This window comes from Nerophis lumbriciformis, linkage group LG01 (assembly GCF_033978685.3).
Source record: "Nerophis lumbriciformis linkage group LG01, RoL_Nlum_v2.1, whole genome shotgun sequence".
In the NCBI taxonomy this organism is placed as follows: domain Eukaryota; kingdom Metazoa; phylum Chordata; class Actinopteri; order Syngnathiformes; family Syngnathidae; genus Nerophis; species Nerophis lumbriciformis.
This window is the reverse complement of record NC_084548.2, coordinates 58,300,001-58,317,171: the sequence shown is the minus strand read 5'-3', so window position 1 is coordinate 58,317,171 and position 17,171 is coordinate 58,300,001. Positions and strand designations below refer to the sequence as shown.

At 42.7% G+C, this 17,171-nt stretch overlaps 1 protein-coding gene across 3 annotated transcripts in view; it reads left to right on the top strand.

Annotated features, from left to right (window-relative positions):
- LOC133624450 (tumor necrosis factor receptor superfamily member 14-like) overlaps positions 1 to 17,171 on the top strand; it is a 59,744-nt gene that overhangs the window by 42,298 nt on the left and 275 nt on the right. The window contains exons 5-8 of one of the 3 annotated variants that reach the window (XM_061988023.1): positions 6,335 to 6,484; positions 16,256 to 16,343; positions 16,434 to 16,595; positions 16,680 to 17,171. The exon at positions 16,680 to 17,171 is cut by the window's right edge and continues 275 nt beyond it. In XM_061988023.1, the coding sequence (XP_061844007.1) occupies positions 6,335 to 6,484; positions 16,256 to 16,343; positions 16,434 to 16,595; positions 16,680 to 16,821 (542 nt within the window). In that variant the 3' untranslated portion in view covers positions 16,822 to 17,171. Of the gene's footprint in view, positions 1 to 6,328; positions 6,485 to 12,702; positions 13,252 to 16,255; positions 16,344 to 16,433; positions 16,596 to 16,679 lie in introns of those variants that run through there. The other 2 variants (XM_061988013.1, XM_061988031.1) reach the window with 2 other exon arrangements.

Here is a 17,171-nt window from a genome sequence, read left to right as displayed (position 1 = left end):
AACTGTGTGGGCATTAAGGGCGGCGCCCTCAACTGGTTCCGGTCGTACCTAACCGACAGGAGTTTTTGTGTAAAAGTAGACAGTTTTATGTCTTCCACAGCTCCTTTACCACATGGGGTCCCCCAGGGCTCAATCCTTGCCCCAATTTTATTTGCGCTTTACCTTCTCCCCCTTGGTTCTATTTTTAGGAAGTACAGTATTGCATTTCATTTTCATGCCGATGATTGCCAGATTTATTTTCCCATGGCACAAAATAACACGGTTCAACGTCTTATTGACTGCCTGCACGACATCAAAGTCTGGCTTTCAGCTAACTTCCTGAGCCTAAATGAAGACAAAACAGAAGTTATATTGTTCGGTCCAAGTCGCTCTCCCTCCCCCAACGTTGACCTCGGCACTCTGACCCCGTATCTCAGCGACTGTGTCACAAACCTGGGGGTAAAGTTCGACTCAGATTTTAAATTCGAAAAACAAATCACCAGCGTCGTTCAAAAAAGCTTTTATCAATTACGCCAAATAGCGAAAGTGAAACCGCTTCTATCAGGACATGATCTCGAGAAATTAATCCACGCCTTTATCTCGACTCGTCTTGACTACTGCAATGCCCTGTATGTAGGCATTAGCCAGGCCTCCCTCGCCCGCCTGCAGCTCGTGCAGAACTCTGCTGCTCGTCTGCTAACACAGACCCGCAGACGTGAGCACATCACCCCTATTTTAGCGTCCCTTCACTGGCTCCCTGTGCGTTACCGAATCAATTTTAAACTCCTTTTATTTGTTTTTAAATGTCTAAACAACCCCGCGCCAACCTATCTCTCCGACCTCCTTCAGTCTTACTGCCCCACCCGATCCTTAAGATCAGCCGATCAGCTGCTGTTGACGGTCCCTGACACAAGGCTGAAGCTTAGAGGTGACAGAGCTTTCGCCGTTGCTGCTCTGGAACGACCTACCTCTGAGTGTTAGACACGCCTCCTCTCTTACTGTTTTTAAATCTCTCTTAAAAACATACTTTTATTCCATGGCTTTTAACACTGAGTGATATCCATCCTGCAATGGCGCCCCATAATACACCTGCTGTGAACCTGTTTTTATGTTTTTATGTTTTTATTTATTCTTTTTTATTTATTTATTTTTTATCGTGTTCTGTTTGTGTTGTGTTGTGTTTGCTCGGTACTCGTTTTATCTTTTAACCTGCCCCTTGTACAGCACTTTGGCTACCCCTGTGGTAAATGTTAAATGTGCTTTATAAATAAAGTTGATTTGATTTGATTTGTCAGAGGACTTCCAAATGGCAAAGCACCTGGTGCTGATGCAATTCCAGCAGAAATCTACACTGCTGGTGGACCACCTCTGACCAAACAACTGGTAGACCTATTCTGGGGCGGTATAGCTCGGTTGGTAGAGCGGCTGTGCCAGCAACTTGAGGGTTGCAGGTTCGATCCCCGCTTCCGCCATCCGAGTCACTGCCGTTGTGTCCTTGGGCAAGACACTTTACCCACCTGCTCCCAGTGCCACCCACACTGGTTTAAATGTAACTTAGATATTGGGTTTCACTATGTAAAGCGCTTTGAGTCACTTGAAAAAAAGCGCTATATAAATGTAATTCACTTCACTTCACTTCTGCACCGTGTGGAACCAAGGGAAGCTGCCACAGGAGTTCAAAGACGCTTCCATCGTCCATCTATATAAATGCAAGGGCAACAGGCAGGACTGCAACAACCACCGCGGCATTGCTCTGCTGTCTGTAGCAGGAAAGATCCTGGCCAGAATTCTGCTAAACTGCCTGACGGAACATCTCGAACATGAAGACCTCCTACCGGAGAGCCAATGCGGATTCAGGCAGGGTCGTGTACAGTCGACATGATCTTCGCCGCTCGCCAACTCCAAGAGAAGTGTCGAGAACAGAACGTCACTCTATACGCCACCTTTGTAGATCTGACGAAGGCCTTCGACACTGTCAGCCGACAGGGCCTCTGGAAGATCATGGCCAAGTTTGGCTGCTCTAACATCTTCATAAACATGGTCCGTGAATTCCATGATGGAATGCAGGCACAAGTCCAGGACAACGGCGCATCATTTGAGCCTTTCCATGTGGAAAATGGAGTCAAACAAGGCTGTGTTCTGGCACCCACTCTGCTCAGTATGATGTTCTCAGCCATGCTGACAGATACTTTCCGGTCTGGGGACATGGGGATAGACCTGCGCTATCGCACTGATGGCAAGCTGTTTAATCTGCGAAGACTCCAGGAAAAGACAAAAGTACAGACCACCAAGGTTCACGACTTCCTCTTTGCAGACGACTGTGCCCTAAATGCTTCCAACGAGCTGGAAATGCAACTGAGCATGAACAACTTTGCCACAGCATGCTCAGACTTTGGACTCACCCTCAGTACAAAGAAAACAGAAGTTATGCATCAATCTGCTCCTGGAGACCCATACACTAAGCCCCTCGTCAGCGTAAATGGTGAAGACCTCAAAGCTGCTGAAAAGATTGTCTACCTGGGTAGCACCTTGTCACGCGTGGGCAACATCGACGAGGAGGTTATGCATAGGATAGCGCATGAAAGTGCTGCATTGGCCGACTCCACAGTTCTGTCTGGGAGCGCAGAGGGCTTAGTCTACCGTGCTGTTGTCCTACCCGCCCTGCTGTATGCCTGTGAGACCTGGACTGTATGCAGCCGGCATGCTAAACAGCTTAACGCCTTCCACATGAGATCCCTCAGGAGGCTGCTCAACATCAGCTGGCAGGACAAGATCCCAGACACTGAGGTCCTCCACAGGGCTGAGATGGAGAGCATCTATGCCACCCTCAAGCGTTCCCAGCTGAGATGGGCTGGCCATGTCTGCTGCATGTCAAATGAACGCCTACCAAAAATGCTCCTGTACGGGGAACTGCACCATGGAAAGCGCTCACGCGGCGGACAGCGGAAACGCTTTAAGGAAACTCTAAAGGCCAGTCTCAAGGGCTGTGGTCTGGACCCAGAGACCTGGGAAGCCGATGCCCAACACCGTTCAAACTGGCGCTCTGCAGTCTGGCATGGTGTAGCAGACTTCGAGGAAAAACGCATCCATGAAGCCGAGACAGTTCCTCCCTTTCAGCCAGCCACCCCCCAGCCATAACCTGCCCTCACTGCAGCCGGTCATTCCGTGCAAGGATTGGCCTCATCAGCCCTCTTCGCACACACAAATCAACGTGAAATCACCTGGTCATCTTCGAAAACGAAGGACGAACATGAATGTAGTAACAGGGACATTTATAATAACGTAATATTTATTATATTTTGATCAATTCATTACTAAAAGTAGTTTCTCTGCATTAGCCCTTATGATAATATGGCTTATACTTGGTAATATGCAGGTCATGGCATGTAAACTGAGGCCACATTTTAACTAAGCCGGATAAGGTTATCCAGGGTAAATCCCACCTAACCTTATCCGTGTCCACACACAACAATGCCATCGTTTAAAACCCCCTCCGTCCACCGTCCGCCGGCGCAACGCGACCTAATACGCATGCGCGGAAAATGCACACGTCATACTCAACTCCAGTGTTCTTAAGTTCTTAAATGTAACTTATCTAAACAATATCCAGTGTTGTGGTATTTCAATTAACTGGAATCCAGTGTGCTGTGGGCACCTATTGTAGTGAATCACACCTGAGCCATCATAAATTAATCAAATCTTTATTAGACACGTAAACAATGTGGTAAAGAACATTTTACATCAATCAAACTAGGGATCTAGATATCTGATGAAGACACTCCTCACTCTTTTGCCTTCACCTTCATTGTCCATTCGTTTTTGGTGACTTTATATACTCTGGACCTGGACGTTGAGTCTGTGACATACATAGCGGACAATAACTAATACAGTCTGCTTTGCCAGTCCAAATGCATTCACTGTTTTCCGTAGTTTTCCCTCGACGGCCAGGTAATACAAATCAAACGCTACCTTTTTTATCACATCCACGGGAGCTCGCATTCGTTCTTTCTGACGTCACTTCCTGTGTGGGGTGGGGTCTTTCTGGCGTCACTTCCTCTCCGAACTCAGTTTGTAAACGATCAATGAGTCCATACAAAGCTAAGAGCCGGAGATTCAAAAAATACACGTCGCACTTACCCATGTAAAAAATTGTCAGAGGAGGGGGACCTTAAACGATAGTTTAATGTGGCTGAAACGGGGGTTAGGCCAAATAATTATTCGTTTAAGGGGTTATCTGTTATGTATCAGTCAAAGAGAAGGAGGCGACACCAAGGCAGAAGTGCGGTGTACTAGGTTTATTAAAACCTTTGATGAATGTGTGGGGTGTGTATGCTACCACAAGAGAATGAGTGCGGACGATGTGTGGAATTAACAATGTAAGATTTACCAGAGGATGTTGTCGGTGCATGTGTAATGAATCTTTCGTCAAATCCAAGGGAGAAGGCAAAGAGACAGTCAGCGGGGAGGCAAGCAGTCGGGGGCTGGAGAGAGGAAACGATGTACGTGTCCAAGCAGTGGTCGAGGATCGGGGAAGGCAAGCAGAGATCCGGGAGGAGGTCGTGAGTCAAGACACAATCACGGGCAACAGGGAAGACACTGTGGAAGACACAAAGGACATCAACACGGGAACGAGGAAGAGCACAAAGAAGGCGGGCAAGGAACGAGGGATGGGTGCCAGACGTGATGCTTACTCAGGGAGATTGACTACGTTCTGGCAAAGGTGTCTTGGGTCCGCTGGCTTTTATGCCGCTCCCTCTCGTCAGGTCCAGGTGCGCTGATGCTCAATTGTCTGCAGCCTTGTCGCTGCGTGGGCGTGCAGCGCCCAGTGCAAGCAGGGGCGTGTCCGGGCGAGCAGCCAGAGGAGGAACTGTGACACTCCGTTGCAGGAGAAACACGGGTTGGAGTCCGCGCCGTGACATTATCTGGCTTAGTGTAGACATAGCCTGAGTATTGTTGGTGGTTTTTGGATGCTTTTTTTGCGTATTTTTCTCCAGCCCCCGAGATGTCCTGCAGACCTGAGGCTTGGTCTTGAACTTCTCCTACATCCTAAAGACGCTTGAACAAATCATTCTCTTCACAGCCGCGGTATCAAATCATGATCACTATTACACCATCATCATGTTTAAACTTAATCTGATTGCATCTGGATTGATTATTTTCCCATAATTTGTTACGCAATAGCCTTCTTCAAAAATGGAATACATTTCTTTTCCTCCTCAAAGTTCAACACAACACCCCATAACGACAACATGTGTATTTCCAGTATGACTGATCTAATAATATGGTCATACAGTGTAAAAGCGTTACTACAGTGACGTAGAATCTACGGAATTTGCCGAAGATAGTTGGAGCGGAATATTCAAAATGGCCGACAGAATTTGTGGCATTTTGTGACGTTTAGACGGTATTTTCACATACTTTGCGGATTGTAAATACGATTAGATATGATTTAATGGATACAATGCAACACAATTAAAGAAAAAAAGTCACCTTGTTTATCCACTCTACTGCTACTTTAAATGATAATAAATCATTTTTAAAACAGGCGACACGATATACATGCGCAGCGAGTAAGCACGGAAATGCCCTGAAAATGTGTTTTTTAGAAAACATTTCTAAAGATTTTGAATTGATTCATAATTGTAATAAAAAGGAATGGATTTGCCTTGAAGCACAACATTAAGCTCAGGTGCATCCTGTCTCCACGGATTATCCTTGAGATGTTCTACAACTTAATGGGAGTCCACCTGTTTAATTGGCTGAGGCACACACCTGTCTATAAAAGGTCACATGGTGGCGATGCATGTCACAAACACATTCATCATCTTTAGAGAGATTTGTATTAATATATGTCTTTTACATCTTTGGAGAGAGAGGAAAATCCCACCTGACACTCAACCTTCTACCAACGTCGTCACGTCTGTTGTGTCCTTGAGCAAACACTTCACCCTTGCTCCTGGTGGGTCGTGGTTAGGGCCTTGCATGGCAGCTCCCGCCATCATTGTGTGAATGTGTGTGTGAATGTGGAAATAGTGTCAAAGCGCTTTGAGTACCTTAAAGGTAGAAAAGCGCTATACAAGTATAACCCATTTACCATTTATAAAACAAAATGTGGAAAAAGTGAGGCGCTTTCAATACTTTCTGGATTCACCGTATGTTGCTGTTATTGCTATTTCTGTTGTGAAATGACAAATAAATTGTATTGTCTATTGATGTATGACATTGGAAAACACACCATGAACAGTACTGTAGTCGAGTCCGAGAGTATTGTAGTTTCTCTGCTATTATCATCTGGCTGTATGTTTTTGTTTTGCTTCACCGAAGTAACATGCTTTTTTTGTAATCCAAGTTTCAGGTCTCCGGATAAAGAAGGCGTGTACCAGGAGTTCAGACGCTGAGTGTCAACCACTTGAGGGTTTCTTCTGCGTGCACAGTGTTAAAGGCAGCTGTCAAAATGCGCAGGAGCAAACAGTCTGTGAACCGGGACAATACATTCGCCAAAAAGGTTTGTTTCTGACTCTCACTACGTTTCCATGCACTAAATTAGTCTGATTTCTCAAATAGTTTATTTTGACATGAGAAGCCCAAGTGTCCGTATACAAACCCCGTTTCCATATTATTTGGGAAATTGTGTTAGATGTAAATATAAACGGAATACAATGATTTGCAAATCATTCTCAACCCATATTCAGTTGAATATGCTACAAAGACAACATATTTGATGTTCAGACTGATAAACATTTTTTTTTTGCAAATAATCATTAACCTTAGAACTTGATGCCAGCAACACGTGCCAAAGAAGTTGGGAAAGGTGGCAATAAATACTGATAAAGTTGAGGAATGCTCATCAAACACTTATTTGGAACATCCCACAGGTGAACAGGCAAATTGGGAACAGGTGGGTGCCATGATTGGGTATAAAAGTAGATTCCATGAAATGCTCAGTCATTCACAAACAAGGATGGGGCGAGGGTCACCACTTTGTCAACAAATGCGTGAGCAAATTGTTAAACAGTTTAAGAAAAACCTTTCTCAACCAGCTATTGCAAGGAATTTAGGGATTTCACCATCTACGGTCCGTAATATCATCAAAGGGTTCAGAGAATCTGGAAAAATCACTGCACGTAAGCAGCTAAGCCTGTGACCTTCGATCCCTCAGGCTGTACTGCATCAACAAGCGACATCAGTGTGTAAAGGATATCACCACATGGGCTCAAGAACACTTCAGAAACCCACTGTCAGTAACTACAGTTGGTCGCTACATCTGTAAGTGCAAGTTAAAACTCTCCTATGCAAGGCGAAAACCGTTTATCAACAACACCCAGAAACGCCGTCGGCTTCGCTGGGCCTTAGCTCATCTTTATTTATTTATTTATTAGCCTTTATTTAACCAGGTAAAATCCCATTGAGATCAAAGATCTCTTTTCCAAGGGAGACCTGGCCAAGAGGGCAGCAGCAAGGTTACATTAAAAACAGTAAACAAATACATAAAACATCACATTTACAACATTAAAACTTGCTCACATGACACATGTGCATACAGACAAGGTAGACTGCAGTCCTTTCACAGAAGCTTTAAAGTCATTCAACGTAACTAGGGTTTGAAGTTTAATGTTCGATTGTAGGTTATTCCAAGCCTTCGGTGCTGAAAACCTAAATGCTTTCTTGCCCAGTTCAGTTCTTTCTTTGGGGACGACAAATTGCAGAACATTCATTGAACGAAGATTGTGACTTCCTTGTTTCTTTGTTAAAAGACAAGACAGATAAGATGGAGTGATACCCAGAATGGTTTTGTAGATGAAAACATACCAATGATTGAAGCGTCAAGCACATAAAGATGTCCAGTTAACCATTGAGTATAACACACAATGGTGAGTAAGGGGAGCGCAGTTGGTAATGAATCTCAGTGCCCCGTGGTACACACTATCCAGCTTGTGGAGACAACCAGCAGTAGCATTCATGTACAACACATCTCCATAGTCAATAACAGGTAAAAAGGTTGTTTCCACCAATTTCTAGAAAGAAAAGCAAGACTTGTTTCTATAATAAAATCCCAGTAAAAGTTTCAGTTTTTTTTATTTTTTTTATTTTAACAACATACTGAATGTGCTCCTTAAAACTCAAGTGGTCATCAATTAAAAATCCTAAATATTTAAAAGCAGATACTAACATAATTTGTTGCCCATTTCTTGTTAAAATGTTCTCACGCAGTGATGATCTTACAGTTTTTGATGTGGTAAAGAGCATACACTTTGTTTTCTCTGCATTTAAAACCAGTTGAAGATAGCAAAGTTGTTCTTGTACTCTTTGTCAAATGCATGTTGTAGATATTTAAAAGCCTCAGCAAGAGTGGGTGCTGTGCAGTATATGACAGTATCATCAGCATAGAAATGGAAAGTTGAGTTCGGAATATTCTGTCCAAGATTATTTATGTAAATAGTGAATAATAAAGGGCCCAACACAGAACCTTGAGGGACACCCTTTTTCACTTGCAGTACGTCCGAGGAGGAACCTTCTATCTGAACAGCCTGAGTTCTACTTGTGAGGTAATTTGCAAACCATCCAACTGCTTGCTGAGAAAAACCAATAGCTGAAAGACGTTTGATTAAAATGACATGATCAACAGTATCTAAGATGGACTGATACAAAGTGGAAAAGTGTTCTGTGGTCTGACGAGTCCACATTTCCAAATTGTTTTTGGAAACTGTGGACGTCGTGTCCTCCGGACCAAAGAGGAAAAGAACCATCCGGATTGTTATAGGCGCAAAGTTGAAAAGCCAGCATCTGTGATGGTATGTGGGTGTATTAGTGCCCAAGACATGGGTAACTTACACATCTGTGAAGGCGCCATTAATGCTGAAAGGTACATACAGGTTTTGGAGCAACATATGTTGCCATCCAAGCAACGTTACCATGGACGCCCCTGCTTATTTCAGCAAGACAATGCCAAGCCACGTGTTACATCAACGTGGCTTCATAGTAAAAGAGTGCGGGTACTAGACTGGCCTGCCTGTAGTCCAGACCTGTCTCCCATTAAAAATGTGTGGCGCATTATGAAGCCTAAAATACCACAACGGAGACCCCCGGACTGTTGAAAACTTAAGCTGTACATCAAGCAAGAATGGGAAAGAATTCCACCTGTGAAGCTTAGAAGATGTGTCTCCTCAGTTCCCAAACGTTTACTGAGTGTTGTTAAAAGGAAAGGCCATGTAACACAGTGGTGAACATGCCCTTTCCCAATTACTTTGGCACGTGTTGCAGCCATGAAATTCTAAGTTAATTATAATTTGCAAAAAAAAAATAAAGTTTATGAGTTTGAACATCAAATATCATGTCTTTGTAGTGCATTCAATTGAATATGGATTGAAAAGGATTTGCAAATCATTGTATTCCGTTTATATTTACATCTAACAGAATTTCTCAACTCATATGGAAACGGGGTTTGTACACTCTCTAATGCGACTATTGGTCATACACCATGTGCACTGGGGGCCGCTTATTTCATTTTACCCTGGATAACTGAATGACTTTTCCGGATGACCTATGACGTCACACTGGGATTTGCAGATCTTTATAACTTGTTTTAAGTGATGTCCACTGCAATATTTGCACAGATGACAAATATTAGGTCTCTAATGGCTACGTTGATGTTAAATAGCAGACAGAATCAAGAAATTATCTTGGATTGCGCTACGAAAATGACGCTACTACCAAGAATGTATCATGGCGGATGCAGGTCGGATGCAAAGAAAGACCGGTGGAAGAGTTTTTCGAGGGACTTTTCGGACAAAAATCATGGAAACAAAACCTAAAGTTAATCCAAAAGGCTCCGTAGATTGATGGAAGGAGGTTTAAATCCGAAGGAAAAGACCGTTTGTGCCTTGACTGATACAGTTCCAGAGGTAGGTTGCTATTGTTCCGGACTATATTGCCAGTTATGCGGAAAGTGAATCAGCTGTCTTGCACAAATGCAGCGTGAAGAGTTTTGTGTACTCTATTATTCACCTTTAATATACCTGCTTCATTCTATTTCACCTTATTCGTATTTAATTCGGGAGTCCGAATCAAGTCGGCATTTTACATTTCCTTAGCTACATCCTTAAATAAATCTGTTTCTTTTTTTCTACCATGAATGCACTTCAAAATGTTTTGTTCCTTCAGTTTGTGAAGAAAATAAACAGTCTCCTCTTCATTACAATTCTTACGTTTTTATTGAATGGTGTCTGCTTACGGGTTGTTTCCCACGCCTTGAGACGGGCACATGCGCGATACTGCGCGGCACACACCCCCTTGAGAGATTTTGCAATTGTATAATTCAGGTGCGTCAGTTCGACTTTTCAAAAACCGAACACGATCGGATTAAGGTGTTTCCATGGGCTGTAGGAGGCTTATTCAGAGCCAAACTATTTGACAAATTGGACTAATTTAATGCATGGACACGTAGTGAGTGACTGCATGATGATGTCTTCAAGCAAGTGTTTTTTCACAAATAAGACTTGTATGAGCCACACATCCGGCTCATGTCCCGCCCATGAAATACGTGTGGTGGTCAAGCTAGCTCTGTTCTCAACGGATACGAGGCACCATTTAGCCTTTCTCCAAGAAAAAATGCCCTGTGCTTGCGTTGTTTTCGGCTGTACGAATTGTTCAAATCGCGAAAAGGATAAACGTTTCTTCAGAGTTCCTTGAGAGGTAATCAAAAAGGGCGGAAGAGTGCAAGATTTTATGAAACGACGACGAGAAAAGTGGCTCACACTCCAGTCCAAGGGAGCATAGTCGAAGAATGCACGAGTTGACAGTGATCACTCCGTTAAAGGTTTGTTTGATATACTTTTAATGTTTATTACTTCCCATTGAAGTATTATCTTGATATTAAAGTTAAAGTCACACACACTAGGTGTGGTGAAATTATCCTCTGCATTTGACCCATCCCCATGTTCACTCCCTGGAAGGTGAGCGGAGCAGTGAGCAGCAGCAGTGGCCGCGCTCGGGAATCATGTGGTGATTTAACCCCCGATTCCAACCCTTGATGTTGAGTGCCAAGCAGGGAGGCAATGGGTCCCATTTTCATAGTTTATTGGTATGACTCGGCCGGAATTCGAACTCACGACCTTCTAGTCTCAGGGCGGACACTCTAACCACAAGGTCACTGAGCAGGTATTATTTGTATTTCTTAAACACGTTTGCTACGAGTGTTTCGAAAAGCACCAACTCGGCGAGTCTAAATAAAAGAAATCAAATGTGAGCAAAACCTAAAAGAGTTCGGCTTTTAAACAATCATAAATGAATCTTTCAGCACATACACAATGTTGACATATACCGTATTTCCTTGAATTAGCGCCGGGGGGGTAATTAATTTAAAACCTCTTCTCACTCCGGCGCTTACCAAAGGCATGCGGTAAATTTAGGCCTGCGCTTATAAATTTGAGTGTGATGTGAGGATACCATCATAAAAAGCACCTTTATTAAAAAAAAACGTTATTATGGTCTTACCTTTACTTATAAATGAAGTCCATGCGCCGCTCCTTCTGAACAAAAGCATCGATAACTTGTTTATAGAAGTCTTCCTTATCTTTCTTCAGTTTTAAAAGTCTCTCTATCTCGATGGAGATCTACCTTTAATTATTACCTCCTGCTTCGATTGAAAGTCCAGTTTAGAAAACTGTTGTTGTCACCTCTTCTGCAGCCGAGTAGTCGCAAGAATGATCCCTGGGATCACTAACGCCCTCTACCACCATGAGGCGGCAGTCATTTAATGACTCATATTTGACACACGCAGCTATATTAATAAAATATTTTTACTGTTCTTTTTAACATATTCAATAGCTTGGACCTTAAATCCTACTGAATAGCTCTTTATCTTCTTCCCTTTATGCGATTTTAAATGATTGAAATTAGCCTCCTCCATATTGGAAAATGATGCCTTGAAAGGTGAAGTGTCACTCGTGACGTGACGAGTTTGACCCGGCGGTAAAACGAGGCATATGCTACTTATTCTGCAAAACGAGTTTGACCCGGCGGTAAAACGAGACATGCGCTAATTATTTTGCTAAACAAGTTTGTCCCGGCAGTAATATTAAGCATGCGCTAATTCTAAGCATGCGCTAATTATTTTGCGAAACGAGTTTGACCCGGCGGTAAAACGAGGCATGCGGATAATATATACCCGGCGGCAATTCAAGGAAATACGGTAGTTATATTTTGATAAACAATCATGAATGAATCTTTCAGCACATACACAATGTTGACATCTATAGTTATATTTTGATAAACAATCATAAATGAATCTTTCAGCACATACACAATGTTGACATCTATAGTTATATTTTGATAAAGACGGGGAAAAACACGCTACTCGTAAACGGCGCGTGCAAAACCCAAACATGGCATTAGACGCGAAGTTAAATCATGAAATGCAACCTTACCCGAGCAAAAACAATGCATATTTATCCGGTAGAGTCTTGATACTACTGTCTTTGACCCAGCCATACACAAAGAAGTTGTAGATCTCCATGCTTTTCCAAGTTTCATCTGTTTAGTCACGTGGAATAATGTCTGGAGCACAATAGTTCCATATGTCTGGGAACGCAACCGACGAATAATCCTTGATATCACTCCACAAATCTTTTTTTGATAACATATAGGGATTTATTCAATTGCATAGTTTGATTTTATGCTGGTATCTGCTTTTTACAGGAAAATGTAAGCATTTTTTGTACTCAGGTCGCACGCTGCTTGGTTGACCACCACTGCTTTTCACTTCCGGGAAGAAGTCACATGACGGAATACAAGCAATTCCCCTGATTGTTCGCCTGAGCCCGTCACTGATTGGTGGTGGCTTGCACTGTGGGCGTGGTGTTTTCCTTACAGTAAGCGCATACACCTGTGGTGACGGGGGCATGAATAATGGTGGCAGGGCGAGCTTGGGTGGAAAAACTTTCTGCGGACCGCCTTTTACGTCAATTATGTTATGAAATTAAAAAAAAAAAAAAAAATGTTCATTACAGTCTTTTTCATCATTTTGACATATTGGTTGTTTCTGTCATCTCCATCTTCATCGTCATACAAAGAAAGTGCCTGTTCACTATCTCCCAGCAGTTTCTTCAAAATGTGTCAATGTGAAGCGGAATGAAATAAACTGAGGTAAGCTTTTTGTCAGTCATCCGCTGTCTTTGTCTCTGTGGGTGGAGGCGGGGAAGCTAGCAAACACACACACACACTCACTCAGAAGCTGAAAGATAGCAAACTTAAAGTAACGTAGAAACAATCCGAATCAGGCTCAAAATACACACCTCGTTTCCATATGAGTTGGGAAATTGTGTTAGATGTAAATATATACGGAATACAATGATTTGCAAATCATTTTCAACCCATATTCAGTTGAATATGCTACAAAGACAACATATTTGATGTTCAAACTGATAAACTTTTTTTTTTTTTTTAAATAACCATTAAGTTTAGAATTTGATGCCAGCAACACGTGACAAAGAAGTTGGGAAAGGTGGCAATAAATACTGATAAAGTTGAGAAATGCTCATCAAACACTTATTTGGAACATCCCAACAGGTGAACTGGCAAATTGGGAACAGGTGGGTGCCATGATTGGGTGTAAAAGTAGATTCCATGAAATGCTCAGTCATTCACAAACAAGGATAGGCCGAGGGTCACCACTTTGTCAACAAATGCGTTAGCAAATTGTTGAACAGTTTAAGAAAAACCTTTCTCAACCAGCTATTGCAAGGAATTCAGGGATTTCACCATCTACGCTCCGTAATATCATCAAAGGGTTCAGAGAATCTGGAGAAATCACTGCACGTCAGCAGCTAAGCCCGTGACCTTCGATCCCTCAGGCTGTACTGCATCAACAAGCGACATCAGTGTGTAAAGGATATCACCACATGGGCTCAGGAACACTTCAGAAACCCACTGTCAGTAACTACAGTTGGTCGCTACATCTGTAGGTGCAAGTTAAAGGGGAACATTATCACCAGACCTATGTATGCGTCAATATATACCTTGATGTTGCAGAAAAAAGACTATATATTTTTTTAACCGATTTCCGAACTCTAAATGGGTGAATTTTGGCGAATTAAACGCCTTTCTATTATTCGCTCTCGGAGCGATGACGTCACAACGTGACGTCACACCGGGAAGCAATCCGCCATTTTCTCAAACACATTACAAACACCGAGTCAAATCAGCTCTGTTATTTTCCGTTTTTTCGACTGTTTTCCGTACCTTGGAGACATCATGCCTCGTCGGTGTGTTGTCGGAGGGTGTAACAACACGAACAGGGACGGATTCAAGTTGCACCAGTGGCCCAAAGATGCGAAAGTGGCAAGAAATTGGACATTTGTTCCGCACACTTTACAGACGAAAGCTATGCTATGACAGAGATGGCAAGAATGTGTGGATATCCTGCGACACTCAAAGCAGATGCATTTCCAACTGGACTAGACAGATCAGCTTTCAGGAAAAGAGAGCGGATGAGGGTATGTCTACAGAATATATTAATTGATGAAAACTGGGCTGTCTGCACTCTCAAAGTGCATGTTGTTGCCAAATGTATTTCATATGCTGTAAACCTAGTTCATAGTTGTTAGTTTCCTTTAATGCCAAACAAACACATACCAATCATTGGTTAGAAGGCGATCGCCAAATTCGTCCTCGCTTTCTCCCGTGTCGCTGGCTGTCGTGTCGTTTTCGTCGGTTTCGCTTGCATACGGTTCAAACCGATATAGCTCAATAGCTTCAGTTTCTTCTTCAATTTCATTTTCGCTACCTGCCTCCACACTACAACCATCCGTTTCAATACATGCGTAATCTGTTGAATCGCTTAAGCCGCTGAAATCCGAGTCTGAATCCGAGCTAATGTCGCTATAGCTTGCTGTTCTATCCGCCATGTTTGTTTGTATTGGCATCACTGTGTGACGTCACAGGAAAATGGACGGGTGTATATAACGATGGTTAAAATCAGGCACTTTGAAGCTTTTTTTAGGGATATTGCGTGATGGGTAAAATTTTGAAAAAAACTTCGAAAAATAAAATAAGCCACTGGGAACTGATTTTTAATGGTTTTAACTCTTCTGAAATTGTGATAATGTTCCCCTTTAAAACTCTCCTATGCAAGGCGAAAACCGTTTATCAACAACACCCAGAAACGACATCGGCTTCGCTGGGCCTGAGCTCATCTAAGATGGACTGATACAAAGTGGAAAAGTGTTCTGTGGTCTGACGAGTCCACATTTCAAATTGTTTTTGGAAACTGTGGACGTCGTGTCCTCCGGACCAAAGAGGAAAAGAACCATCCGGATTGTTATAGGCGCAATGTTGAAAAGCCAGCATCTGTGATGGTATGGGGGTGTATTAGTGCCCAAGACATGGGTAACTTACACATCTGTGAAGGCGCCATTAATGCTGAAAGGTACATACAGGTTTTGGAGCAACATATGTTGCCATCCAAGCAACGTTACCATGGACGCCCCTGCTTATTTCAGCAAGACAATGCCAAGCCACGTGTTACATCAACGTGGCTTCATAGTAAAAGAGTGCGGGTACTAGACTGGCCTGCCTGTAGTCCAGACCTGTTTCCCATTGAAAATGTGTGGCGCATTATGAAGCCTAAAATACCACAACGGAGACCCCCGGACTGTTGAACAACTTAATCCGTACATCGAGCAAGAATGGGAAAGAATTCCACCTGAGAAGCTTAAAAAATGTGTCTCCTCAGTTCCCAAACGTTTACTGAGTGTTGTTAAAAGGAAAGGCCATGTAACACAGTGGTGGCACGTGTTGCAGCCATGAAATTCTAAGTTGATTATTATTTGCAAAAAAAGAATAAAGTTTATGAGTTTGAACATCAAATATCTTGTCTTTGTAGTGCATTCAATTGAATATGGGTTGAAAAGGATTTGCAAATCATTGTATTCCGTTTATATTTACATCTAACACAATTTCCCAACTCCTATGGAAACGGTGTTTGTATAATCACCTTTTCCTGACTGACAAACCAGCGCCAACGATTACATAACCTCCTGTCGCATGTCAAATAAGACAAATACTGTACCGTAATAGATACAAGACTTATTTTAAGACATTAAAAAGATATATGTTCTGTTAAACTACTAATGGTAGCTGGTAGTGTTGCAAACAGCGTCTTTAATTTAGACCATAAATACATCAAAATTGCTTTAAAAACTTGAAAAAAAGTGAAAAGGGCCGACTGTATGTTTAATGGTTGCTTCAGAAAATGAGTGTAATTGATTTCCCTTTACAGGAACAGCCTTTGCAGACACTGTGTGCTCACACTGCAGCAATCAAACCTTTTCCAACGGAACATCCACAACATGTCAGCCACACACAAAGTAAGTGAATCTTGTTCGACCACTGATTTGTTCCAGCACAAACTTTATGATCGTTACGTGACTAATTGATCCTTCTGTCTGATCCGCCAGTTGTGAATCCCAACATCTCAGTGTGATACAACCAGGGACTCCGACAACTGATGCCAAATGCGGAACACATGAACGTTATATTGGAAAAATTACGGCTGCATCTGTTTTCATTGTATTTTCGGGCATATTAATCATCGTATCTTATACAATTAAAAAAACAGGGTTGGTATTCTATAAATATTTTTAATTTCATAGTAAGGCTATCAAAGTTAACGCGATAATCAGTTAACGTTAATTTCCTTTTAGCCGTAACAGATCTCAACAAGACCAAAGCTTTCCGCTGCGAGTCAAGTCATCACCGGAGGAAGTGAATAACTGCTTGCCACCGCAGAGAACCCCTTCTCCCTTGGACAGAGACAACAGACCACACAGCGTCGGTATGGCATAGTGGGTGGAGCGGCCGTGCCAGAAACCTGAGGGTTGCAGGTTCGCTCTTTGGGCAGGACACTTCACCCTTGCCCCCGGTACCACTCACACTGTTGAATGAATGATGAATGAATGATAGGTGGTGGTCGGCGCAAACTGGCAGCCTCGCTTCCGTCAGTCTACCCCAGGGCAGCTGTGGCTACAAATGTAGCTTACCACCACCAGGTGTGAATGAATGATGGGTTCCCACTTCTCTGTGAGCGCTTTGAGTATCTAATAATAGAAACGCGCGATATAAAATGTAATCCATTATTATTATTATTATTACACTGAGCACAAACTTTCCCAGACATTTCGGTACGGCGTGGCTCG